General features: G+C 40.1%; 2 protein-coding genes across 2 annotated transcripts; one reads left to right on the top strand and one right to left on the bottom strand.

The window, feature by feature from the left end:
- Positions 1-776: 776 nt before the first annotated feature.
- On the top strand, positions 777-19,445 carry LOC146962313 (bestrophin-3-like). The gene is made up of 14 exons (XM_085768922.1): positions 777-1,016; positions 2,054-2,212; positions 4,051-4,145; positions 6,204-6,291; positions 6,909-7,054; positions 9,060-9,214; positions 11,793-11,870; positions 12,937-13,089; positions 14,032-14,112; positions 14,669-14,820; positions 15,462-15,552; positions 16,354-16,472; positions 17,002-17,274; positions 18,280-19,445. Exons 2-14 carry the CDS (start codon positions 2,061-2,063, stop codon positions 18,644-18,646), a joined length of 1,950 nt encoding a protein of 649 aa, XP_085625048.1. The 5' UTR covers positions 777-1,016; positions 2,054-2,060; the 3' UTR covers positions 18,647-19,445.
- Positions 19,306-27,094, bottom strand: nots (nothepsin). Its single transcript, XM_085768923.1, has 9 exons — positions 27,000-27,094; positions 25,355-25,535; positions 23,316-23,433; positions 22,928-23,046; positions 21,954-22,153; positions 20,811-20,936; positions 20,559-20,703; positions 20,365-20,463; positions 19,306-19,521 (listed from the first exon to the last, which is right to left on the bottom strand). Exons 1-9 carry the CDS (start codon positions 27,068-27,070, stop codon positions 19,357-19,359), a joined length of 1,224 nt encoding a protein of 407 aa, XP_085625049.1. The 5' UTR covers positions 27,071-27,094; the 3' UTR covers positions 19,306-19,356.
- Between the last annotated feature and the right edge of the window lie 260 nt (positions 27,095-27,354).

Raw genomic sequence — 27,354 nt, 5'->3', positions numbered from 1 at the left:
CTTTCTTTCTTTCTTTCTTTCTTTCTTTCTTTCTTTCTTTCTTTCTTTCTTTCTTTCTTTCCTCCCTCCCTTCTTTCCCTCCATCTTTGCTTCTTCTTCCTTCCTTGATCCAATCTGTTCCCTTCCTCCATCTTTCGTTCTTTCTTTCCTTCCTTCCTTGATCCAGGAGGACAACAGGGGCGTTAAATGAGGAATAATTATTTATTCTCGTAAAAATACGACTTTATTCTTACATTTATGACTTTATTTTCTTTAGTCTGTGTTTTTTTTTTCTTAATGTGGCCCTAATACTCCGTCGTAGCACAATAATAACAATATATAATATTATAATAACAATAATAACTTGAATTTATGCACCTTTCAGGAAAATGTAAAATAAACAGATCTCCATGGCCTTTACTAATCATTTAGTTCTCTCCTTTATTTATTTATCTGACTGTGTTAGCCTTCCTGTGTTTTTAATTTCCTGCTTCAGGGTTAATTAATCATCGTTATGTTCTTTCTTTTATTAGTTTAAAATAAAAAGAGCAAACAAAACACAATTACTGTAATAACGCTGCTCCTCTGTCCAACTGGTTGCTCTGAACTCACTGCCATGACATCACCATCTCTCGTCTGATATAGCCTAACGTTTCTGTTTCTGTTTATACGTGTTTACCTCAACACACACACACACACACACACACACACATAGAGCTGAAACATGACTACATTTAGCTCGCCAGCTCATCAATATAACTCTGGACCTGTGTGAGTGTGTGTGTGAGTGTGTGTGTGTGTGTGTTGCTGCCTGGCATTACTGGGCAACTGGACAGCATCATGGTGGAGAGAAAGAGTGAGAGAGAGAGAGTGGGAGGGAAAGAGAGATAGATAGATAGAGAGAGAGAGAGAGATGGAGGGGGCGGTGGCAGCGGCTTGTTGTTGGCACTTGGCAAAAACAAATGAGGAAAGAAGAAGCCTGATGAAAGAAAAGCACCGGTGAGACGAAGTCAAGACGACTGTGAGTTCTTCTGTGAGTAAAACACATCGGAAACGAGTTGATTTAGAGAAACTTTAACATTTACAAAGCTTGTTTAAACTGGAGGAAGAGGATAAAACAGACTGAAGCTTGATTTTAAACAGACATTTGCAAGGCTAAGCTTAAAACAAATGTGTATTTATGTTGCAGGTGTAAAAGTAGCCTATGGCATTCACAAAGCAAGGAATTGAAAAGTTGTACAAGTAGGCTATGTCTCAGTTTAAGAAAATGGTTAAAAAAGAAAAGATAAGCATCTACAAAAAAGAGAAAAAGAAGGGAAAAAAGAAAAGATAGATAGATAGACGAGTGGTGTTCGCTGCTATTTTGTTTGTTTTCTTGTCATATGTTTCATCATTCTTAATATTTTGAAACAGAGTATAATATTGGTGTTGAAGTAAGCCAATGTAATTGTAACAACAGAGAGGAGCAGGTACACTGCAAAAACTCTAAATCTTTCCAAGAATATTTGTCAAAATGTCTCATTTCTAGTCAAAACTAATCTCTTCCCACTTAAAATAAGACTCATCACCTAAAAATTTACTTGTTTTTAGATCATTTTCACTTGTTTCAAACAAATATTCACTTGAAATAAGTAGAAAAATCTGCCAGTGAAAGCAAGTTTTTTTTGTGCTCGTAATAAAAAAGAAAAACTTTCAGCTCCACTATCAGATTTTTCGAGTGAAAATCTGCTTGAAAGAAGTAAAAAGTGTCTAAAAACAAGCTACTTTTTTAATGTGATGAGTCTTATTTTAAGTAGAATGAGATTTGTTTTGACTAGAAATTACAATTTAACTAGAAATAAGACAAATATTCTTGATAAGATTTTGAGTTTTTGCAGTGTAGGCTACCATACGTTTTCTTCATCCTGCTCCTTTTCATTCATGGTGACAATGTGTACATTATGTAAATATGTGCAACCATGTGTAGAATGTATACCATGAATGAAATAAATCGAAATGAAATGAAAAGAAAATAGGAAAGAGAGTGTTGCTTTGGGTTTGTCCAGGTGTGAGCAGACACCTGTCGCTCCGTCAGTCTCAGGATGACCGTCACCTACTCCAGTAAAGTCGCCAACGCCACCTTCTTCAGTTTCCACCGGCTGCTGCTGCGCTGGAAGGGAAGCATCTACAAGCTGCTGTACCGAGAGTTCACGCTGTTCGTGCTGCTCTACACCGCCCTCAGCCTCGTATACAGGTCACACACACACACACACACACACACACACACACACACACACACACACACACATGCATGCACACTAACTCATGCACAGCACCTAAAACACTGCAAAAACTCAAAATCTTACCAAGAATATTTGTCTTAGTCAAAGTGTCTCATTTCTAGTCAAAACAAATCTCATTCTACTTGAAATAAGACTCATCACGTAAAAAGTAGCTCGTTTTTAGACACTTTTTTAAAAAACTTCTGTCAAGCATATTTTCACTTGAAATAAGTAGAAAAATCTGATAGTTTTTCTTCCTTTATTACAAGCCCAAAAAGCTTGCTTTCACTGGCAGATTTTTCTACTTATTTCAAGTGAAAATTTGTTTGAAACAAAGAGTTTAGTTTTGAAAGAGTTTAGTTTAGACTATAGAAATGAGACATTTTTGACAAGAAATAAGACAAATATTCTTGGAAAGATTAGATAGTTTTTGCAGTGAACATACCAGATTTTTGCATGATATAAATGTTTCCTTTGCAGTTGTACGTCTCAATATTTCCTTACACTGCAAAAATTCAAAATCTTTCCAAGAATATTTGTCTTATTTCTTGTCAAAATGTCTCATTTCTAGTCTAAACAAATCTCTTTCCACTTAAAATAAGACTCATCACCTAAAAATTAACTTGTTTTTAGTCAATTTTACCTTGTTTCAAACAAATTCTTAATTAAAATAAGTAGAAAAATCTGACAGTGAAAGCAAGTTTAAGTGCTAATTGTGAGAAAGAAAAACTTGCTCCACTATCAGATTTTTCTACTTATTTCAAGTGAAAATCTGCTTGAAAGAAGTAAAAAGTGTCTAAAAACAAGCTGCTTTTTAAATGTGATTAGTCTTATTTTAAGTAGAATTAGATTTGTTTTGACTAGAAATAAGACAAATATTCTTGGTAAGATTTTGAGTTTTTGCAGTGTAGAAACAAACTCCAGCTGTGATCCCATAATGATCTGCAGTAGTTTTATCTTTACGATTTTGTGATACGATACCTGTGTCTCAATATGATATATATTGCAAAATGCTGCGATATAGGCTACACCGGGGTTATTCGCTTTTTTCAACTGCAAATGGTGTCCCCAGATGAAAACTTTGTTAACATGTGTTTTTTCTAATAAGATCAACTTCTAGTCTGTTCAGATCGATACTTTGGGTCATTGTACCAATTTATCGCCATGCAAAATATCACAATTTTATGCTGTATTATTTTTTTCCCCCAACCCGTAACATTCGATAGCCTATCTGGCTGGTGGTGTTTGAGGGATTCATAGGATTTGATGCAGCATGCGAGTTTATCAGAATAAGACGATGATAATATAATGACTGGAAAATGACAAAATCCTTTGTATTTATAAGTTGTTATTGGCTGTTTGGAAGTTCTGCTGTTGCTTCATGAGCTAGCATTAGCATAACACATTGTGTATGTACAAGTTTTGCTTCGTCGTCCTTCTGTTCACGAGACAAGAGACAGACTGGACGTTACAGTGACTCAGTACTGGAAAAATGAAGAGTTGTGCTCGTTGGATCGGAGCTAGCTGGTTAGCATGCTAACATCAATTAGAAGTAAAGAAGTAGGCTAATAACATAACAATAGGGTTGGTTTCCACCGCTGGATACGGACAGCTCTTTAAATCTTAATTAAAATCGCAATTAATGTAGAATAAGACAAACCAAACCAAATTACACTTAAATACAGAGTTTGTTTTTGTTTGAGCAGTATCTAGTGGCCGTTAGAGGAACTGCAGCTCATCACCTGAGTTTTGGCTTCAACTCTTCAACTCTTCAACTCGTTGTGAACGTCTTTGTCTCTTTCTCTTCCAGGTTCGTTCTCACCGAAGACCAGAAGAGACTCTTTGAGAAACTTTCCATGTACTGTGACAAGTATGCCGAGCAGATCCCTGTCACCTTCGTCCTGGGTACGTCCACTTTCCACCACACTGCCATCTTTATTTTAGTCTTTAGCTTTGACTTAAACTATATAGCCTAACAGTGATCCAACGTACCAAGCTTCAGTTACAGAAGTTCAAAACTATGAATGTTTGTTGCACTGACAAAATAATGTAAAATCTTATCTAAAAAGTTACCAGAACTGAAAGCTTTTAAAATAAATGAAAATGTGGCTATACTAAATAAACTTAATTGGTTGATTCCATCATTTCTTTTTGCTGTGAAAGGTCTGACTTTACATCATTCTCCATTTTGGTTGGATAGTTAACCTCAGGTGAATTTGGGTTCAACAGGCCCAGTCGTTCTAAAGGTAATCTGATCGGATTTTGGATAATGGATTGGCTCAAATCTTGAAAATGGGTTGTTTCAAAACTACAAACGGATTCTGAGATCAGATTAGATCACGTGATCCAGTCTTGATTTGGATCAAACTCCCAGTTTGTGTTGTTCAAAACTTTTTGTTGGATCAGGAAAACTTTGATGCAAAAAACAGGATTATTCTGATCCCAGCAGTTTGGTGGATTCAGGGATCCCCCCTGGGATTTCAGGAAATGTGATTTAAGTTCCATTCAAATTGGTCAAATAAACAATATTTATAATGTAGGATTATATACATTTATTTATTTATATTTTGTACCTGATTTTAAACCAGATTACAGTGATAAAATAAAGTTAACTTTTGATTATTCCACAATTGAAGAACTTTCCCCCCAACTACAATTAAATTTGAAGTTAGAATTTTGAAATTTCATGTTTGAATTAGAAACACATGGGACAATAATGTACTGTATATTTGCTTTTTTAATTAATCTAAACAGACAGACCAGATGGGGTCATTTTCAAAAAAACAGACTTTGGAGCATGTGGTCACTATGCTCCTGTTCTGCTTGTTTTGTTTTTTTCTACCTACCTATCAGCCTTCAGTGTGATACACAGTCACATCTGGATTTGGTAATATTGAAAAGTTTGTATCTGGATCAGACTGATCCAATCCAATGTTGCTTTGAACAACTGGAATAAAAGTAAAACGGATTATGATCCTGGATTGCAAAAAAGGGAATTCAAAATCTGGATAATTTTGATCCAGATTTCAACTTTTGAACAACTGGTGAACTTGTAGCTTTGACGATCCTAAAACACTGAGAAGATAAAACCATGAGACTTTAACAGACCTGAAGTCACTTTTATTTACTTTTACCGTCACGCTACAGCGTCCTACAGGTGATCCCAGGTGATTATGGATGTGTTGTTATTAATTATCACAAGAGAGGAGACCGGCTGATATAATCTCAGTCCTCTGAGGCCTCGACGGCTTCACACTCAACCACAGTCACTGACAAATGGCTGTTGTTGTGCTCAGAGATACTTCAGGATATGGTGATATGGTGGTGGCCTGTAAGAGACTAAAAGCTCCAGACCACAAAAGTCCATAAAGTCCATAAAGTAAAGATTGAATGATGATGGGAGACGGAGGGATTAGACATCCCATCAGGTCTGAGAGCGACTCTAGATCCCCCAGGAAGGGAGAGCGATGTCTGAACGTTACCGCTGCGCTGAGGCCGCACCCGGATAAGTGGAAGAAAATGGATGAATGGATGTAAATAAGAGGCAGAATAAAATTAAAAAAAAAACAAAAAAAAAAACCCAACTGAACTGCAGCTGCAGCTCGGCCGGAGAAACAGAGAGATGAGTGTTTGGTTCCCTCATTAGCAGCATTAGCAGCCGGCTAATGGAAACAGATCATTAAAGAGCAGAGAGAGAGCGGCTAAAAGCAGGATGAGTGTGTAGCTAATGATAGAGCACACACACACATGCACACACTTATCTGTATGTTTCCTCATGTGAAAACAGCCTCAATCGGAAAAATGTTATATTTGCATTTTTGTGGTGTTTTTGTGACTCTTTTATAGTCACAGAAACACATTTTATTATTCAAATATATTATTATCATACATATTATTAACATATTATTCATTAAAAAACAAAATTTTATATTAAACTTATGAATGAACTGGTTTGTGTTGCAGGTTTCTATGTGACTCTGGTGGTGAATCGATGGTGGAACCAGTTTGTCAACCTGCCCTGGCCCGACAGACTCATGTTCCACATCTCCAGGTACTTTAAAGGGATAGTTCACTCAAAATTCAAATTTCACTCATTATCTACTCTACTCACCCTCATGTCGTGTCGACTAAGGGCTGGGAGAAGTTTCAGAGTCCTCCGTGGCTTCTCTGAGTTACAGGGGGTCTCGGCGTAGCAGTGCATGTCCATATGACGGTTGCAAATGGATACCAACTGTCTTGGTAACAAAAAGACACACCAAAAAACATCCAAATACCTCCATGCTGCTCGTATGTAATGTCTGTCTTGCAAATCACGCGAGATTTGGACGGACCAGGAAGAGGAGCTTCGAGAAGCTTCCGCTGCAAAACAAGCTTGAAATATAGACTTATTTAATTGTGTGTGTGTCTTTCTGTTACGAAGACAGTTGGTATCCATTTGCAACCGTTATATGGACATGCACTGCTACGCCGAGACCCCCTGTAACTCAGAGAAGCCACGGAGGACTCTGAAACTTCTCCCAGCCCTTAGTCCACATGAGGGGGAGGAGATAATGAGATTTAAATTTTGGGTGAACTATCCCTTTAAACATACAGTTTTGTATATTAAAGTGCAAACTAAGGTCACATTTTACAAACCAACAAATCTTTCTGTGGTTGTGTTTCCTGCAGCTGCGTTCAGGGTAAAGATGAATATGGCCGCCTCCTCCGCAGGACGTTGGTGCGCTACGTGAACTTGACGTCACTCCTCATCTTCCGCTCCGTCAGCACGGCCGTCTGCAAACGCTTCCCCACCATGGACCACGTGGTGGAGGCAGGTGAGCCCAGGAAGTAGACTGACACCAGTATGAGTCAATTATGAGCCACGCTATGAGATAATAACACAACGTTACCAGACAGAGTTTTTTTTTTTGAGGGAAATTCATGCAAAACCACTGATGCACGTTGCCTTCAGGGACAGTTTTTCATCATCAGTCTCTGTATTTCCCTCTAAAACAACTCTGTCTGGTAACGTTGTGTTATTATCTCATAGCGTGGTGAATGTGCAGCTCACAACTTGTCCACCAGAGCGTTGTGGAGTTGTTGGATTGTGTATTTGATGAGTTTGATGAGGGAAACCCCAAAGAAATCCCATGAGCCTCCGTAGCGTAGCTCTGAGCAGCTCACGGCTCTGCTCCGCCGTTCTAAAAATAGCTTGCACCGACAATTAAAGGTAACAAACCTACTGCTATGACTATAGGGGTTATGGCAATGGGCCAGTTTGACAAAAATGTTGAACTATCCATTTAAAACAAAAAATAAAAAAGCAGATGATGTTTTTACAGCAAATACATTGTCTATTGGTTTATTTTGTTACTTTTAGTCGGCCTGGATGACATTCAGTATCGCTCTCAGTACTATAGCTATCACTTTGAATATTAAGTGTAAATCAACCCCAGGCTACACTTTTAGTTGAATTTCGTACTGTTTCAGATTAAAAACCCAATTAGATGGGTAAAAACATGCCAGGCTGGGGTGTTGATTCGTAATGAAAGATTAGAAAAATGAAATAAATTTGTAGAAAGTGTGTAAATGATCAATAATTAGTATTATTGGCAGTAATAGAGGGCCCCATCAAATTTTTGCTTAAGGCCCCATGGAGTCTTGGGCCGGCCCTGCATGTGTTTAATGTTTCCAGTGTGTGTGTGTTTGTTGTGTATCTGTGTGTCGGAAATGAAGGAAGTCAGACAGAGTTCAGCTTCTTCCCGACTGCGTCTCTCTCGTCCTTCCTGTAACCGTCTGATGTGGCTCGTTATCGACCAATTAGAGCTGCAGGAGGGCGACGACCTGCGTGTCTCATCCTTCAGGCTGTGAAACCTCAGACAACTTCGTCCTGTCTGTCTGTCTTTTGTCCCCCAACATGTTTCTTTACCGCTCCGCCCAGTCTGGGTGAATAAACCCTGTATATATCGCCTCTGGTGATTCCCACCTCTACTGAATATGAACACATTAAAAATAAAACTAGGCTACTGCAGATCATTATGGGATCACAGCTGGAGTTTGTTTCTACACTGCAAAAACTCAAAATCCTACCAAGAATATTTGTCGTATTTCTAGTCAAAATGTCATTTCTAGTCAAAACAAATCTATTTCTATTTAAAATAAGACTCATGACATATAAATCTGATAGTGGGGCAAGTTTTTCTTTCTTATTACAAACACAAAAAACTTTTTTTCCCTACTTATTTCAAGTGAAGATTTGTTTGAAACAAGTTAAAATCTACTAAAAACAAGTAAATGTTTAGGTGATGAGTTATTATTTTAAGTGGAAAGAGATTAGTTTAGACTAGATATGAGACAGCCCATAAATCCACCACACACTGCAAAAACTCAAAGTCTTTCCAAGAATATTTGTCTTATTTCTTGTCAAAATGTCTCATTTCTAGTCAAAACTAATCTCTTTCCACTTAAAATAAGACTCATCACCTAAAAATTAACTTGTTTTTAGATCATTTTCACTTGTTTCAAACAAATTTTCACTTGAAATAAGTAGAAAAATCTGCCAGTGAAAGCAAGATGTTTTGTGCTTGTAATAAGGAAAAAAGACTTGCTCCACTATCAGATCATTTCAAGTGAAAATCTGCTTGAAAGAAGTAAAAAGTGTCTAAAAACAAGCTACTTTTTAATGTGATGAGTCTCATTTTTAGTAGAATGAGATTTGTTTTGACTAGAAATTACATTTTGACTAAAAATAAGACAAATATTCTTGGTAAGATATTAGATTTTTTGCAGTGCAGATGCTTCATACCTCAGAGTTTCTACCTGTCGTCTCTCCACCTGTAGGCTTCATGACTCCAGAGGAGCGGAAGATGTTTGAGAACATCCGCTCCCCTCACCTGAAGTACTGGATCCCTGTGGTCTGGTTCACCAACCTGGCGTCTAAGGCTCGACAGGAGGGACGCATCCAGGACAGCATCGACCTGCAGAACATCCTCAATGTGACCAGCCGCTTCAGACTAGTTCATATTCTCTGTCACAACAGCAACGTGTGAATGTTTTTAGACACAAAAATAACTAAATAATTTAAGACTCAAGACTTGACCAACTTATCCAAGCGAACACGATGTAGCTTCCACAAACAAAATATAAAACATCAATAGAAACAAAACTATGCCAGTCAAAATACTTGACCTGTGCAATGTCAAAAATAGATTATTTGCTCATTTAATTGACAAGAAATCAATAAATCAGATCAGAGTACCAGCAACATTTTTTTTTTCAATTTCTGCTTTTTCTAGATTTTTTTTCAACTTTTTTTTGGAGACATTTTTCGTCTTTTTCTAGAAACTTTTTAAACTTTTTTAAAATTTCAAAAATTTTTTACTGCCCTTTCTAGAATTTTTCTTTTACTTTTTTTGAGAAATTTTTCGTCTTTTTCTAGAAAATGTTTGAACTTTTTTACAATTTCAAAAATTTTACTGCTTTTTCTAGAGTTTTTTTTTTTGGAGAAATTTTTCGTCTTTTTCTAGAAAATTTTTTAACTTTGAAAAAACAATTTCTTTAGAAATTTTACCACTTTTTTCTAGATTTTTTTTTTTTTTTTGAGAATTTTTACCACTTTTTTCTAGAAATGTATAAACATTTTTGGAGAAATTGTACCAACTTTTTAACAGAAATTTTTCTACCATACATTTTTATATTTTTGCGTCCATTAGTCCGGCCTCCCATTTCTCCGACTTAAGTAACCCTAACCCTAAACCTAACTCTAAACCTAACCATAGCCCTCTAGAACAAGTCGGATTAATGCGTAGTCGGAGAAATGGACGGTTGGACTGACGTATTCTCCCCAACTAAACCACAGTCAACTTTGGCTCCTAAAACTCTGTAACACACAAAAAAAGTTTTTAATAACAGAAACTCAAACTAAACTTAACTAAAGCAAAACTTGAGACTGAATGTAATTATAACTGTTAGCGCAGCAGAGCTGTGATTAGCAGCGGGAACACAGTCTGGGCTGGTTTGTACCTGATTAAAAGCAAACAGGCTGTTTCTACAGAGGATTTCCACTCTGTATGCAGATTGGGCTTAAGAGCCGTTATCACCCAAACACACTCAGGATTTATGACGATGACAAAACACCGCGGCTGCTGCTTCGCTGCTAAAGCTGCTTCACAGTGTGAAGGCAGATGCTGCTGCCAGATGTTTCACAAAAGGACAGTTTGAGTCCTCAACTTAATAAATGAATGTGTTGAGACAGAAACATATAAATCTCTCATATATACTATATAGCCTATATGTATAAACTTTTATTGATCATTGTCTGTTCACTGCAAAAACTCAAAATCTTTCCAAGAATATTTGTCTTATTTCTTGTCAAAATGTCTCATTTCTAGTGAAAACTAAACTCTTTTCACTTAAAATAAGACTCATCACCTAAAAACAAACTTGTTTTTAGATAATTTTCATTTGTTTCAAACGTATTTTCACTTGAAATAAGTAGAAAAATCTGCCAGTGAATCTGCCATTTTTGTGCTTGAAAGAAAAACTTGCTCCACTATCAGATTTTTCTACTTATTTCAAGGGAAAATCTGCTTCAAAGAAGTAAAAAGAGTCTAAAAACAAGCTACTTTTTAATGTGATGAGTCTTATTTTACGTATGATGAGATTTGTTTTGACTAGAAATAAGACAAATAGACCTATTCTTGGTAAAATTTTGAGTTAGCATCGTGTAAATTTTTTACAAGTGCAATTAACTACCCAAAAACATAATTTGGGATGAGCAGAGGGGCAGAACTGGGCCTGAAGTGCTGCTCTGATGTGAGATTAGTGCTGAAGTGAAACATGAAAGTTTCCCCATTAGGGTATAAAACATCCTGTCAGAGGGAAAGAGGCTCTTAAGCGTTGAAAAACACACTCGTGCCATCCTTCAAAACCAATTTGAGCCCCGGTCCCTGTTAGTCTGTGACCACATAAGCCAGACATGTAGGTAACGTGACACCCAGCAGCTCGCTCGCTCGCTCCCACAGGGGAGGGCCAGACTCTTTTTCCAATCAGCCTGTTGAGTTAGAGAAATCTGGGATGGGGTGCACTGCAAAAACTCAAAATCTTACCAAGAATATTTGTCTTATTTCTAGTCAAAATTTAATTTCTAGTCAAAACAAATCTCATTCTACTTAAAATAAGACTCATCACATTAAAAAGCAGCTTGTTTTTAGACACTTTTTACTTATTTCAAGCATATTTTTACTTGAAATAAGTAGAAAAATCTGACAGTGGAGCAAGTTTTTCTTTCTTATTACAAGCACAAAAAAACTTGCTTTCACTGGCAGATTTTTCTACTTATTTCAAGTGAAAATTTGTTTGAAACAAATGGAAATTATCTAAAAACAAGTTCATTTTTAGGTGACGGTTCTTATTTTGAGTGAAAAGAGATTAGTTTAGACTAGAAATTAGACATTTTGACAAGAAATAAGACAAATATTCTTGGAAAGATTTTGAGCTTTTGCAGTGTGGGTAAGCAGCCGGTGCCAAACTGACAAGCCTATTGAATTTCTGTCTCTTCTTTTCTCTGTTCAGGAGATGAATCGCTTCAGGACTTGGTGTGCAACTCTTTTCGGCTACGACTGGGTCGGCATCCCTCTGGTCTACACACAGGTCGGCCCTGCATGCTGCATCTTCACAACGGATGTAGCTCATCTAATCATCTAATCATGATCATCCTCCATCATTAGTGTAACCGAATCACAGCCTTGAATCTCCTCCAGAGAGAGAGAGAGAGCCTGTCCCATTTCTCCACACTTGCACTGCAAAAACTCAAAATCTTTCCAAGAATATTTGTCTTATTTCTTGTCAAAATGTCTCAATTTTAGTCAAAACTAATCTCTTTAAGACTCTAAGACTATAAGACTCATCACCTAAAAATTAACTTGTTTTTAGATCATTTTCACTTGTTTCAAACAAATTTTCACTTGAAATAAGTAGAAAAATCTGCCAGTGAAAGCAAGTTTTTTGTGCTTGTAATAAGAAAGAAAAACTTGCTCCACTGTCAGATTTTTCTACTTATTTCAAGTGAAAATATCCTTGAAATAAGTAAAAAGTGTCTAAAAACAAGCTACTTTTTAATGTGATGAGTCTTATTTTAAGTATAATTAGATTTATTTTGACTAGAAATGACATTTGGACTAGAAATAAGACAAATATTCTTGGTAAGATTTTGAATTTTTGAGTCAGTGCGCTTCGCTACGCACACACTTTGGTGACGTTTTGCCGGCGGAACGTACTATATATTTGCGTATAGTGTGCAAGCATGTATTAAGTGGCCAAGCGTGTGTGGGGGGGGGGGTATTTAAAAGCAATCGGGACACACATGACAAGTGCAGCCTGTGCCATTGCGCACACTAGCACAATTACGACACACACAAACACACACACAGCAACAGTTTTAATAGACGGTGCTGCTGGATCACAGTCTCGTGATCTACTCCAAACGTGTCTCTATGCACAAGATTCAAATCATAAATGTGTAAGCCCAACTCTGTAAGTAAATAAAACAAACAAGAAAAACTAAAAAAAAACTAAAATAAAAACATGAACGGAGCATAATGAATATAAAATATGACATTAAAAAGTCATAATTATGAGATAGAAAGTTAATTTCATTTTATTGAGATTAATTCAATCGCATTTGATTTCTTTCTCTTCTGTCTCTTTTCCCCTTCAGGTCGTCACGCTCGCCGTCTACACCTTTTTCTTCGCTTGTCTGATTGGTCGACAGTTTCTCGACCCCGAGAAAGGTCCAGCAGGCCACGAGCTCGACCTTTACGTCCCCGTCTTCACCCTGCTCCAGTTCTTCTTCTACGCTGGCTGGTTGAAGGTGGGATGATGAACAACAACATATTGTCCTATACACACACCTCATCTTTCTGCACTAAAACCTTTTTACACTGCAAAAACTCAAAATCTTTCCAAGAATATCTGTCTTATTTCTTGTCAAAATGTCTCATTTCTAGTCAAAACTAATCTCTTTTCACTTAAAATAAGACTCATCACCTAAAAATTAACTTGTTTTTAGATCGTATTCACTTGTTTCAAACTAATTTTCACTTGAAATAAGTAGAAAAAGTTTTTTGTGCTTGTAATAAGAAAGAAAAACTTGCTCCACTATTCGATTTTTCTACTTATTTCAAGTGAAAATCTGCTTGAAAGAAGTAAAAACTGTCTGAAAACAAGATACCTTTTATGTGATGAGTCTTATTTTAAGTAGAATTAGATTTGTTTTGACTAGAAATAAGACAAATATTCTTGATAGGACATTTGAGTTTTTGCAGTGTATTTCCTCTTGTTTATTTGTTAAAAACTACAATGAGCATCCAGCAAGTTTCCCTAACAGTGTGTTTCAGGATTGAACGTATAGATCTTGATGCAAAATATCAGACATACGTATTTATAGTGTTGAGATTTATGACTTTGCACATTTTACAAAAAAGATCCAGGTAAAAATCTGCAACAACAACAACAAAACCCAGAATATACTGTATATCTCCCTCCTGCAAATCAAATGACTCTCTCCTGTTTTCCTGCTGAGGCATTAACAGGCCTCTGGTTGACCTGTCTCAACCTTGTTCTGTTATATTAATAACACACCATATAATGTTATTAATAACTTATGTGGTGGATGTGAGCCAGAAATGCTGGAGCGGAAAAAAAGGCGTCACAAGCGCTGAGGCTAAAGTTGTTTCAGACAACGATCCCGACTTTTACAAGAGTTCTGTGCTCTGTGTGTGTGTGTGTGTGTGTGTGTGTGTGTGATTGACAGGTGGCGGAGCAGCTGATCAACCCGTTTGGAGAGGACGACGACGACTTCGAAGCAAACTGGATCATCGACAGGAACCTTCAGGTCGGCTGATCGCTGCAAGAATCAATCAATCAGTTTCAGTTTCAGTTTAATTTATTGACAAGGGACAATGTTCATTAATAAAACATTGTAAAAAACTAATGTAAATGCACCCGAGTTAGCTAAAAAAGCTCATTTTCATCGCCAGTCACTCTGCCTGATGATAAAAGGCAACCTTAAAAAAAGCAACAATGAGGTAAAATACCAAAAACATATGAATAAATATACATTTGTAACACAATACACACATTTGCGATTGCACCAAAAGACCAAAGAAACATTCAATTCACATTAATAAATATACATTTGTAAGGCCATAACTTACGTGGCACAAGGTAGTTAGTGCTCATAATATAATCAGTTCTTAGTGCTGCCATCATAGGGCATCAGCAATACATAGTATTAAGGAACAGGATTCATTAAACAAATCACTATAACTATCTGGTTACTATGTAATAACTATGTGGTTACTACATGTAGGAAGATACATGACAGAATGCCTATCAATAAAGCAAACAAGCCAACCAACCGGTCACTTCCTGTCCACCTGTCCCTCCAGGTGTCTCTGCTGGCCGTGGACGAGCTGCACATGAACCTTCCTCACATGACTAAAGACATCTACTGGAACGACTGCGACGCTCGTCCACCGTACACACTGGCTGCTGCCGACTACTGCATCCCATCGTTCCTCGGCTCCACCACTGACATGGGGTCAATATCAGACAGAAAGCTGATTGGTTTAAAGGGACAACGAGGAGTTTTGAAAAGCGAAGTGTTTTCATACTACATTTCCCATGAGCCTCCGTGCGCACGGTGAAATTCTTGGACCGGCGCAAGACAGACTTCTTGCCCAGAATGTTTTCATTCATCAAGAATTAAAGTCAGAGGTTGGAAGACGATCACATACCGTCGTAGTTCCGACCATGAACGGTGATTCGGCGGCGTTATTCTCATGACTCGCCACGAAACCGAAAGTAAAGAAACGCTGGTCGGCTCGCCCAGCATTTCTACCATTAATTATAATAACAAAATAACGATAGAGACAAAACGATATATTTATCGAAAATGGGCCCATTAACAAGTGTGGGTAGCGTAGATTCATCCACATTAACGTGAGACTTTTTTTATAACCAAATACAAACTCCTCGTTGTCCCTTTAAGCCAGTTTTCAGTGGGATGGTAGCAGTTGCAGTGAAGCTGTGAGGGGTGTTGTGCCGTCTTGGTGCCGTCCAGCATCGTCGTGGAGAGAACTGTTGTGTTTCGTAATGATCAGTCATGTTGTGTTGGTGTAATATGTGATACAGCAGTTTTATCAGCAAAATGGAAAAACCTTTTTCTAATGTGTCTTCCAGACTCTCAGACATTCTCCACATTGATGAGGTCGACATTAGCGACAGTCGTCCACGGCAACAGGACCTTCATCTGCCTCGACGCCAAGAGTCGGTAATACGCCACTTTTTATTATACTGTAACTCCACCAACAAGTTCTCGTCCTCCTTCCTGTGTTTTATTCATCCATAAACAAATCTGAGCCATACACTGCAAAAACTCAAAATCTTACCAAGAATATTTGTCTTGTTTCTAGTCAAAATGTAATTTCTAGTCAAAACAAATCTCATTATACCTAAAAATATGTATATTTATACATATACATACATAGTTATACATAAAAAAGTAGCTTGTTTTTAGACACTTTTGAATTATTTCAAGTCTATTTTCATTTGAAATAAGTAGAAAAATTTCACAGTGGAGCAAGTTTTTCATTCTTATTACAAGCACAAAAAACTTCCTTTCACTGGCAGATTTTTCTACTTATGAAAATTAACTAAAAACAAGTAAATTTTTAGGTGATGAGTCTTATTTTAAGTGGAAAGAGATTAGTTTTGACTAGAAATGAGACATTTTGACAAGAAATAAGACAAATATTCTTGGAAAGATATTGAGTTTTTGCAGTGTATGACACAGACAAAAATGGGTAATGCTTTAATTTACGTGATAATGTCAAGAAATATCCAAGAAATAACAATTAATTGCGTCATAATGTCTAGAAACAGCCAGGAAATAACGGTCAATTGCGAGGACTTCGTCGAGAAAAATTCTGGCCTTTCCCAAAAAATTCAAAGCATGAAAAGCTTTGGAAACCTTTGGCTTTTCTGAAATTGCCAATTATTTTTAGGCTATTTCTTGACTTTATCACGTAATTTGCGGCCTGTAAATTAAAGGGTTACCCAAAAAACGTTGCAGGTCCTTGGTCGAGTCCGCCGGCTGCTGAGCGTTCAGGAGCCTCCGGACCTCCGACCCCCTCGGCCCGTCATCAAGCGGCACAGCAGTGATGCAACAGGAAGCTTCTTCCCAGACTTCAGGTGCAGCAGCATTGATCTCTACCGGTGCTTCCAGCTGTAGTTCCCACTGCACTGCAAAAACTCAAAATCTTACCAAGAATATTTGTCTTATTTCTAGTCAAAATTGAATTTCTAGTCAAAACAAATCTCATTCTACTTAAAATAAGACTCATCACATTAAAAAGTAGCTTGTTTTTAGACACTTTTTACCCCACTTTTTACTTCTTTCAAGCATATTTTTACTTGAAATAAGTAGAAAAATCTGACAGTGGAGCAAGGTTTTCTTTCTTATTACAAGCACAAAAAACTTGCTTTGACTGGCAGATTTTTCTGCTTATTTCAAGTGAAAATTTGTTTGAAACAAATGGAAATGATCTAAAAACAAGTTAATTTTTAGGTGGTGGTTCTTATTTTGAGTGAAAAGAGACTAGTTTAGACTAGAAATTAGACATTTTGACAAGAAATAAGACAAATATTCTTGGAAAGATTTTGAGCTTTTGCAGTGTGCTTCCTACTTTCTGTTCTTCATCCTGTGTTTCATCCCATCCAGACTCAATCGTTCAGATGTGGCTGCCCACTCCTCGTTGGGCAATCCCCCCTCCTCCATGGACACCCTGTCCACCCTGAGGGAGGTGAGCAGCAACCCTCCCTCCCCTGAAGGCTCACCCGCCTCGGCTGTTTTCCCCCGGCTCGTCGTCAGCCCGCCGTTCGGTGGCGTCCGTCTCAACGGGGACTCTTCTTCTAGAAACGCCGATGCAGAAAAAGCTCAGAACGGGTTTGATCGTTCCCCGACCGAGGACACAGCAGGCCAGGAAACCCCGAGGTGATTCAGTCAGTGTTCTTGACTCACTTTCCAGTGATAACTTCTTGATAATGGCTGGATAATGGCTTTAAAGGGATACGCCAACATTTTTTTTTTCATGTCTTGCCTCACTCCCGAGTCCATGACCAGCAGATAGACACCATCCTTTCGACTGTGCGTGCAGTAACAACGGAGATAGAGCCGTATCGCCCGTAATTAGCTTAGCTCAAACACTGGAAGTGTATAGGTAGTGTTAGCCTGCCTCCACCTAAAGTCATCAGAGAAACTCTTCAGCAACTCTAAAGGGAAACCGGCGGGCCGATCTTCGTCTCAGAGCTGACAAAACTCTCCGGTAAGGCATCTTGAGCGGTCAAATGCCGCTAACGGGACGAGATCGGTCAAAACGGAGGGTTCAAGCAAAGACGCTTTATTTTGGTTCAAGCTAGCTACATCGAGGGTAGGTTAGCTTCCTATTTCAAAGTAAAAGCACAAATTCTACCGTCATGGTTTTCTGTATGTAAAGGGCAACGGGTGTTTTATTTTGTGAAAGTAACCGGAAGTGTGTTGGTCACAACGGCTAGCTTGAGTAGCGCCGAATTCGTCCGAGCAAAATTGTAAACAGCTCGTATTTAGACAAATTAACGACACACTGCTGATCTAAACGGCTACTTTCTGTAAAATGTTTGAAATGTCGATAAAGTGATATATTTACATTGTGAGCTAAAATGAAATCAGATTCTGACTGCTGATTTCGGCTCGGGGTAGGAGGCAGGCTAACACTACCCATACACTTCCAGTGTTTGAGCTAAGCTAATTACGGGCGATACGGCTCTATCTCCATGGTTACTGCACGTACAGTCGAAAGGATGGTGTCTATCTGCTGGTCATGGACTCGGGAGTGAGGCAAGACACGAAAAAAAAAATGTTGGCGTATCCCTTTAAAGAAATCTCTAACAACCGAACCATAGTCTATTTGTTAGTTAAACCTCTATTTGCTCCTTGACTTCCCCGTCCCGCCACTTCCAGGTCCCGCTCTTCGATCTGTTATTCACCCACTCAACTGGGACCAAAGGAATTCCGTTGGACGACTTCCCAAAACCCGCCACAAATCCGGCCCCGGGGTCGTCAGTTCTCCCTCCAGTTCTCCAGACAGTCGTCGAAGGCGTCGGTACGCAGTCTGCCGAGCCCCAAGGCCCTGGGGAGGCGGAGACGAGGCCTGGCTCGATTCCAGTCCCGAAGATCGCCCGCTCCGACTCCGGACACTCTGCAGATCCCCGATCCCGAGTACGATCACAACTTCCAGGGGACTGATGACGGCGAGACGGAAAGAACCAACAACAACGACGAAGTCAAAAGCGACGACTCCCAGTCACAGAGTTCGGAAAAGAAGTGAAAACCGCTCACTCAGAGAGACGTAACATCACCCCAGCAGAACCAAACCGAGCCAGACACGGAGCAAGAAGCGGCATTTCTCAACTTTGGCCAAGAGGAATGCTCTACGTCGCTTATTGTTGTTGCTTTAAATGAACAAATCTTTGGGAAACTGGACATGTCAACCAACAATGTTTTGAAGCCTAGAAATGTGGTTTATTGCTTGTTTCCAGCTTTGTTATTGGAGACAAAAATCTACACTTGGGTAAAAGAAGTGGAAAGATCAAGCAACAACTTCTGGTCACTGAAGACAAAGAGCGTCTCCATGCCTTAATATTGTCATAATGGAGAAACAATGCACACTTGAAAAAGCTAAATGAGTTTAACTTGTTGTGGAGCCATCTAGTGGCCGTTAGAGGAACTACAGATGAGTATCAACTCTAAAGTACTGCTACTCAGGACTCTAAAGGTTTCTAGAACAAAAATATTTTCCAGAACAAAATCCTCTGTGTTTCTGTGATGACTGTTATTTATGTCTGTTCTTATTAATGTGACTGAACATGTATCTGCTGCTACTCAATCACCAAAGGCTACTGTTTAAATGAATGACTGACTGTGTTGATGGGTCATCGGTAGTGATTGGGTACTGCTGAGGCCAAGAAGTACAACAGGCTGCTGAGGTATTTTTATCCATATATTTATTGATCATACAGCTGTCAGCTATTAGTTGGGTTATTGCCGAGCAGGTGCAAACCCGACCCGGTCCTGTCCTCTGTCGAAAACGCTGTAGTACTCTGTGAGAAAAACATCTCCCAGAATCCACAGGGGGCCCTCGGGGGTAACGATGTCCACGGCCTGGAAGCCACTGAAACACAACTCCCTGTCTCCAAGCATCTCCTGAACATCCACAGAGAGAGAGGGAAGGTTATTTAGTGAAATTTGAACGTTAACCATATTCACAAAACAATTAAAGGTAGGGTTGGAGATCCTAGCAGGCCATGCGTCGCTCACATTGGGATTACGTTGGGTCATTCCGTGAAGGTTTTGCCTTCATGGAGCAACACTTTGCATCAGCTTAGAGGAACATCGCAACCGACCGGACTTCAGTGTGGTACATGGATTACTGGCGTTGTCTTATTTGCCTCGTAACTCGTTGAAGACTGAAATGCGCATGCGATTAGTGCACAGAGAGCGGTATGCGCAGAGATGGCAGTTTGATTGACACATCTCGATCCAATTGACTTGAATGTGGTGTTCAAGATGATTGGATGGTGTTTTTACAGGACTGTCCGTTCCAAAGGTGACTGACTTTTTGTTATTTTTGTGAAAAAGCATTACATTACTTGGTTGCAGTCGGGTGTGAAGGGTCAAAATTTACCAGAAAGAGATCTCCAACCTTACCTTTGAGGTTCAAATAACTAAGTTCATGTCTGAGATGAAAATATGACAGTAGGAAAGGATTTCTAAGGGTTTTTTTTTGTCAGAGAAAACTACATATTCGATACAATTGGAAGAATAATAATAGAAAAGTAATGACAACAATTGGTTCCAAAGTAAAGACGTAAAGGCACAAGTACAACAAAAGTCTGATCGACCTTCTGTTACTGCCAGAAGACCTGAACCTGAGGATCTAAGACACCTTCTGAGATATTGATGATATTGTTGCAAAGACAGACACAGGTCAAAAGCATATGTAGATAACTGGCTAAATACAAGAGACAGCTGCAGACACTGAATTACCTTCCTAACATATTGCTCAGCTGTCAGTGTGTATTCTTTTCCTCCCAAGACGAACGTCACATGGGGCAAACTGGACAACCTGGCGCAGTCGATAAGAAACTGAAACACAAAATAAACATTGGTAAATCGTTAAAAGTTGGTTCGATTGATGTTCACAAGTTTGATTAATGTTGACGTCTTTGAGATGAGATCACCTCTCCGATGTTTGTGGGCGTGGCTCCAATCAGCTGCTGCAGGTTGAGGATGTCATTGGTCGGTCCAGCAATCAGGGAAGTTCCTGTATCCACGATGGCCTGACAACCATGAGGACAGAAGGAACTCATACCCTGCACCGCCACACTGAAACACAGTTAGGGCTTGTTGACTGAGACTGCAACAGTTCAGATCACAATAAAAGAAAAAATAAACATTAACTGGTCAGAATCGTGATATTTAAAGATTAAAACCTGTCCATTTTAATCTGCCAGTATCCTTTAGCAGTCACTGGGATCCAGGCGATTGGTCCGTTGTACAACGACTCATCTGTTCCCCCGAGCAACAACTCGCCTTCTGGGTTTCCACTACTTGTTCTCCTGCAAAAAAGACCCACACTTCAGTCAAAACAGAACTTATACTTTACGTTAAAGGAGAATTCCGGTCATTTTTTACCCCTGAATCGTTGTCCTGATGGTCACCCAGTGTTGGTTGGAGCAAAAAACGCGACTAAAATTGATGCAGGCAAACCGGAGTTACCATGGCTACCCGGCGCTAGGGATAGCCACAACGCTAAAGTATGAGGATATTGTGATTATTTCTTTACAAAAATAAACAGTCGGAGATATTTTGGACATGACCACTGCACTGCTCCACCGTTTATTTTAGTAAAGAAATCATCACAACAAGGAAAAAGTGTTAGTTTCTGTGGTGGGGAGAGCAGGCGCTCTGTGATGGGATAGTAATGTCTTTCCAGGATGTTTCAGAGTTCAGCTATCTGAGGTGAGTGGCTACATGCAAAAACACAAAGTTTATACTGTTTATACTCTACACTATATGAGTTCAGTGGTGTCTCTAAGGATTCCAGTCATGTACCAGAGATATTTGATTGTTTTTTGAGTGTTTGTTGTGGTTGAAAGAATTGCCCCCATACTTTAGCGTTGTGGCTATCCCTAGCGCCGGGTAGCCATGGTGTAACTCTGGTTTGCCTGCAACAATTTTAGTCGCGTTTTTTGGTCCAACCAACACTGTGGGTGACCATCAGGACAACGATTTAGGGGTCAAAAATGACCGGAATTCTCCTTTAAGTTCAGGAAACCTAAACATCTTTGTATCAGCAGACGTTATCTATAGCCTACCCCCTGACCCAGAGGGGAAAACTAAACTGGACCCTTGAAGAACCATCTGGACCTCTTTCACCACCCTGGATCTGATACAGGTCTTGGATTTCCGTCAAACATTTCAGAACAAATGTCTAAATGTAAGATTTGGTTACAGCAGCTGATTTCACTCTTGGACTCGGCTTGATTCTTTGGACCTTTGGCACCGGTTGGACCACTAAGCCCCCTTTTAAAATACTTGAAAATACTCCAGGTTTCAGTCTGGTGATGTCGTACCTGCTGAGGTAGAAGGAGAAGACCGGCTCGTCCACCGTCTTCTGCGCCATCATGTTGTCAAAAACGGGGTTTCCAAGGATCTCTGCCAGGGACGGGTAACCCATCCCCAGGACGCCATCGAACCGGGCCATGGCGAAGGTGGTACCGGGCTCGTAGACCGACTCCCCGAACTCCTGGTTCAGGGTGACGAGTTCACCAATCTGCAGCAGAAGATTTCAAGAAATTGGACTTTAAAATGATTCTTTTACAAAAGGCGGTTTCCATGACTCAAGAATCAACGGTTTTGTTTTTAAAAGGATAGTTCAACATTTTGGCAAATTGGCCCATTGCCATAATCCCTATAGTCATAGCAGTAGGTTTGTTACCTTTAATTGTCGGTGCAAGCTGTTTTTAGAACGGCGGAGCAGAGCAGTGAGCTGCTCAGAGCTACGCTACGGAGGCTCATTATGGGATTTCTTGGTTTCCCTCATCAAACTCATCAAATACACAATCCAACAACTCCAAAAAAGAGTTGTTTTAGAGGTAAATTCATGCAAAACTGCTCATGCGCGTTGCCTTCAGGGACAGTTTTTCATCAACAGTCTCTGCATTTACCTCTACAACAACTCTGTGTGGTAACGTTGTGTTATTATCTCATAGCGTGGTGAATGTGCAGGTCACAACTTGTCCACCAGAGCGTTGTGGAGTTGTTGGATTGGAAATCCCATGAGCCTCCGTAGCGTAGCTCTGAGCAGCTCACGGCTCTGCTCCGCCGTTCTAAAAATAGCTTACACCGACAATTAAAGGTAACGAACCTACTGCTATGACTATAGGGATTATGGCAATGGGCCAATTTGCCAAAAATGTTAAACTATCCCTTTAAGGTGGTTTTTGGCTCCTAGAAAAAGATCCAGACTGTGGATGCTGCAGTTCTGACTTATGCAATGTTCAAAAAACTGCAGGTTTAGTTTCCACCAGTGTCTCAGAGGACAGACCTTCAGTGTGTCTCGGCCCATGACTCCCAGCAGGTGTCCTGAGCCGTAGTGAATCCCAAACATCCGACCGTCGTGATGGAACGAAGTCGACTCAAACGCCCTGAAACGCCTGTGCAGTGCTGTACGACACACACATACACAGACGCACACACACACACACACACACACACACACACACACACACACATATACAGAGACCTTGAACTTCTTATCATCACAGTCCTGAACACACTAAACCAGAGTTGTGCCGTCCTGACCCACAAACATTTACAAATATTAAAAGTACAGATACACACTCAGACTCTTGTATCGTGTTGTGTAGTGTACTGTTGTGTAGTGTAGTGTTGTGTTGTGTTGTGTTGTGTTGTGTAGTGTAGTGTTGTGTTACCACAGGCCTGGCTGACGCAGTAGGACGACGGCACCCAGAGATCAGCTGAGCCGGTGTCAAAAATCACAGAGAAGTTCTGCTCCGGTGTTCCCAACGTGATGTCTCCATAATACTGAGCCTGATACACACAACACACACACAGACACACAACACACAACACAAACTGTGATTTTATGATTTAAAAACTTGTGTTAAATGAAATGGTTGTTGGTTTCACACCAGGAGACACTGAGCAAGGCACAAACTCTTCACACAACGCCGGTTGTATCTTGTCAAACACTGACACCAGGTGGAGAATCAGTGGTACTGCAACTTTTAAAAAGCCAGACTCCATCTGGTTGGGCGGTTAAAATAAAAAATAAAAAAGCCAATATACAGTAGGCTACATTAGTGAAATTGTGAATATTTCCCCATGTGTTTAAAAATTCAAACTTAAAAATTAAAAATTTAAACTTAAAGGGACAGTATGGGACTTTATTGGCTTTTTATTGACAAAAATCAAATATCGCTTTCATAAATATGTATTTCACTGAAGTGGAATCGCGCCCGCATACAAACGAGCGCTTTCTCGTACCTTAGAATGAATCGTTACAAACATACAGGGGGGGGTTCACCGAACCTTCTCTGCCATGTTGAATCGCCATGTTTTACGTTCATTGTCACCGTGGCCGTCAGTAACCACAAACTCGGGCCGCCGGAGCTTCTCGGCTCGGGGAGAAAGTTTTCCAGACAGCGCCTGTTAAAACTGTCACCACCGTGTAGCTAGTGTGAGGAAGGACGGAGGCACTGGTGTTGCCTTCAGGTGCAGTCAGACACCTGAATGACGCCGTGAGTGACGCCGTCGGCAAACCGACTGGATGTTATTTTACTCGACGAGAGAAAGCCGGTAAAACGTGGGTCAGGTAAACAATACGACATCGCCATGACAACATATTGTCACGCCTGTATTGTTTTGCCTCGTGCTGGCGGACCGTTTGTTTACATAGAGGCTTGTTTATCCTGATACATGCAGCGTGTGTTGTTTTTCTGACTTCTGCCCGAGTTTACGTAAACGCAACAGCAAGAATACGTGCCGACATGCAACCGCACCGCTAGATGGGGGTAAATGTCACATATTGTCCCTTTAAAGGGACAACGAGGAGTTTCTATTTGGTTATACAAAAGTCTCATATTAATGTGGATGAATCTACGTTACCCACACTTGTTAATGGGCCCATTTTCAATAAATATATCGTTTTGTCTCTATGGTTATTTTGTTATTATTAGTGGTGGTGGAAATGCTGGGCGAGCCGACCAGCGTTTCTTTACTTTCGGTTTCGTGGCGAGTCATGAGAATAACGCCGCCGAATCTCCGTTTATGGTGGGAACTACGACGGTATGTGATCGTCTTCCAACCTCTGACTTTAATTCTTGATGAATGAAAACATGAGTCTGTCTTGCTCCGGTCAAAGAATTTCACGGTGCGGAGGCTCATAAATGTAGTGAGAAAACACTTCGCTTTTACAAAACTCCTCGTTGTCCCTTTAAAATTTCATTAAATTCAGTTTGGGGAAAAGTTTTTCAGTTGTAGAATATTCAAAAGTTAACTTTATTTACTAATCACTGTTATGGTTTAAAAATTAGGCTCAAAATATCAATCAATAAATGTATATATAGGCCTACTACATTATAAATATTGTTTATTTGGCCAGTTTGAATTTCATTTAAATCACATTTTGTTCCTGAATCCACCCGACTGCTGGGATCAGAATAATCCTGTTTTTTTGGATCAAAGTCTTCCCGATTCGACTAAAAAGTTTTGAACAACACAAACTGAGGGTTTGATCCAGATGAAAACCAAGACTGGATTATCTGATCTAATCCGATCTCAGAATTCATTCATTTTTGGTTTTGAAAACAACCCATTTTCAAGATTTGATCCAGTCCATTATCCAAAATCCAATCAGATTACTTTGGAACAACTGGGCCCAGATGTTGTAGTTTGGTGCCTTGCTCAGGGACACGTCTTGTATTACTTCCACATCTGTCGTTCTTCTTACGTCCATGAAGTTGTAAATCTTCTCACTGGAGCGTCCCAGTCGGAGCGACGGCGTTCCGGCCGGGAAGCACTGAGCGTAGCGGCGGTTGAACATGTCGGGTCGATGATCCCTGAGGAACTCCTTCAACCGGCCGTCGGCTCGCAGCTGGGAACGGATGGAACGGCCCCGTCTCAGAGGAACCCTGAGGGGGGACGGATGGATGGAGTGAAACGAAAAGAAGGAAGGAAGGAAAGAAGAAAGGACAAAGGGAAAGATGGGAGGAAAGAAGGAAGGGAAAAGGAAAGGAAATATAGATGGAGGGAATGAAACAGATTGGGTCATTTGGGTCAAAAAAGAAGGAAGAAGTAAGGACAAAGGGAAGGAAGGAAGGGAGGAAGGATGACGGGATAGAAGGAAGGAAGGAAGGACAAAGGGAAAGATGGGAGGAAAGAAGGAAGGGGAAAAGGAAGGAAAGATAGATGGAGGGAAGAAACAGATTGGGTCATTTGGGTCAAAAAAAAAGGAAGAAGTAAGGACGAAGGGAAGAAAGGAAGGGAGGGAGGGAGTAAGGCAGGAAGGACGAAGGGAAAGATGGGAGGTGATGGAAGGAAAGATAGATGGAGAGATTAAACAGATTGGGTAAATTGGGTGGAAGAAGTAAGGACGAAGGGAAGGAAGGATGAAAGGAAGGAAGGAAGGCAGGAAGGATGAAGGGAAAGAAGGAAGGAAGGACAAAGGGAAAGATGGGAGGAAAGAAGGAAGGAACGAAACAGATTGGGTCAAAAAAGAAGGAAGAAGTAAGAAGCAAGGACGAAGGGAGGGAAGGAAGGAAGGAAGGAAGGAAGGAAGGAAGGAAGGAAGGAAGGGAGGCAGGAAGGATGAAGGGAAAGAAGGAAGGAAAGAAGGAAGGAAAAAGGGAAAGAAAGATAGATGGAGGGAGGAAACAGATTGGGTCAATTGGGTCAAAAAAGAAGGAAGAAGTAAAGATGAAGGGAAGGAAGGAAGGCAGGAAGGACGAAGGGAAGGGAGGGAGGAAAGAAGGAAGGGAAAATGGATTGTGGAAAGAAGGAAGGGAAATGGAAGGAAAGAAAGATGGAGGGAGAGAACAGATTTGTTCAAGGAAGGAAGAAGGAAAAGAAGGAAGGACAGAAAGATGGAGGGATAGGGAACAGACCAGGTCAATTGGATCAAAAGAGGAAGGAAGAAGAAGTAAGGACGAAGGGAAGGAAGGAAGGAAAGAAAGAAGGAAGGGAAAAGGGATTGTGGAAGGAAGGATGAAAGGAAGGGAGGAAGGATGAAGGGATAGAAGGAAGGAAGGAATGCAGGAAGGACGAAGGGAAGGAAGGAAGGGAGGGAGGCAAAAAGGATTGTGGAAAGAAGGAAGGGAAAAGGAATGAAAGAAAGATGGAGGGAGAGAACAGATTGGGTCAAAAGAGGAAGGAAGAAGAAGTAAGGACGAAGGGAAGGAAGGAAGGAAGGAAAGAAGGAAGGGAAAAGGGATTGTGGAAAGAAGGAAGGGAGAAAGGAAGGATGGAGCAAGGGAACAGATTGGGTCAATTTGACCCAGAACAGGAGGGTTAAAGGTCAAGATTGATTTTTTTTTTTTTGGATTAGATCTGAAAAACAACTGGTCTAAATAGTTTTAATAGAAGTTTTATTTTCCCACCTGACCAGAGCCGATCCGGTCCATGTCCACAGACCCAGAACCAGAACCACCAGCAGCTGAACCCTCAACATGTCGGTCCTCGTCCTCGGTATCCTCAGTCCTCCGTCCTCTGTCTCCTCTGTCCTCTGTCCTCGGTCCGTCAGACTGGAGCTCGGCCGACAACCAGGAGTTTATCAGGTTGAACTGAGGCTCTGATTGGACCTGAGTCCCTGTGAGGAAGTCCAGCCCCTTTTGGACATTTACCTGCACTTTAACCATTCTATTTTCAGGTTTTAAATGCATAAAAGTACCACATAGATTGTTTATAGCATCAAGGCTTTTTGACTTTGTCAGGAACCTATATTTAAAGCAGAAG

The sequence above is a fragment of the Trachurus japonicus genome, chromosome 23, assembly GCF_045865225.1.
Source record: "Trachurus japonicus isolate A0001 chromosome 23, Traja_1.0".
NCBI lineage: Eukaryota > Metazoa > Chordata > Actinopteri > Carangiformes > Carangidae > Trachurus > Trachurus japonicus.
The sequence above is the reverse complement of the archived record's forward strand: the minus strand, read 5'-3'. Positions and strand labels throughout refer to the sequence as shown.

What these genes read in the sequence shown, in the direction of transcription:
- LOC146962313 (XM_085768922.1), top strand. Translation starts at nt 2,061, where the DNA reads ATGACCGTCACCTACTCCAGTAAAGTCGCCAACGCCACCTTCTTCAGT. An exon ending in GCCCTCAGCCTCGTATACAG is followed by an intron (nt 2,213 to 4,050) that starts GTCACACACACA and finishes TTTCTCTTCCAG; the next exon opens with GTTCGTTCTCACCGAAGACC. An exon ending in TCTACGCTGGCTGGTTGAAG is followed by an intron (nt 13,090 to 14,031) that starts GTGGGATGATGA and finishes TGTGATTGACAG; the next exon opens with GTGGCGGAGCAGCTGATCAA.
- nots (XM_085768923.1), bottom strand. Translation starts at nt 27,070, where the DNA reads ATGTTGAGGGTTCAGCTGCTGGTGGTTCTGGTTCTGGGTCTGTGGACA. An exon ending in TGGGCCGAGACACACTGAAG is followed by an intron (nt 22,154 to 22,927) that starts GTCTGTCCTCTG and finishes CTTCTGCTGCAG; the next exon opens with ATTGGTGAACTCGTCACCCT. An exon ending in CTGAGCAATATGTTAGGAAG is followed by an intron (nt 19,522 to 20,364) that starts GTAATTCAGTGT and finishes GTGGATGTTCAG; the next exon opens with GAGATGCTTGGAGACAGGGA.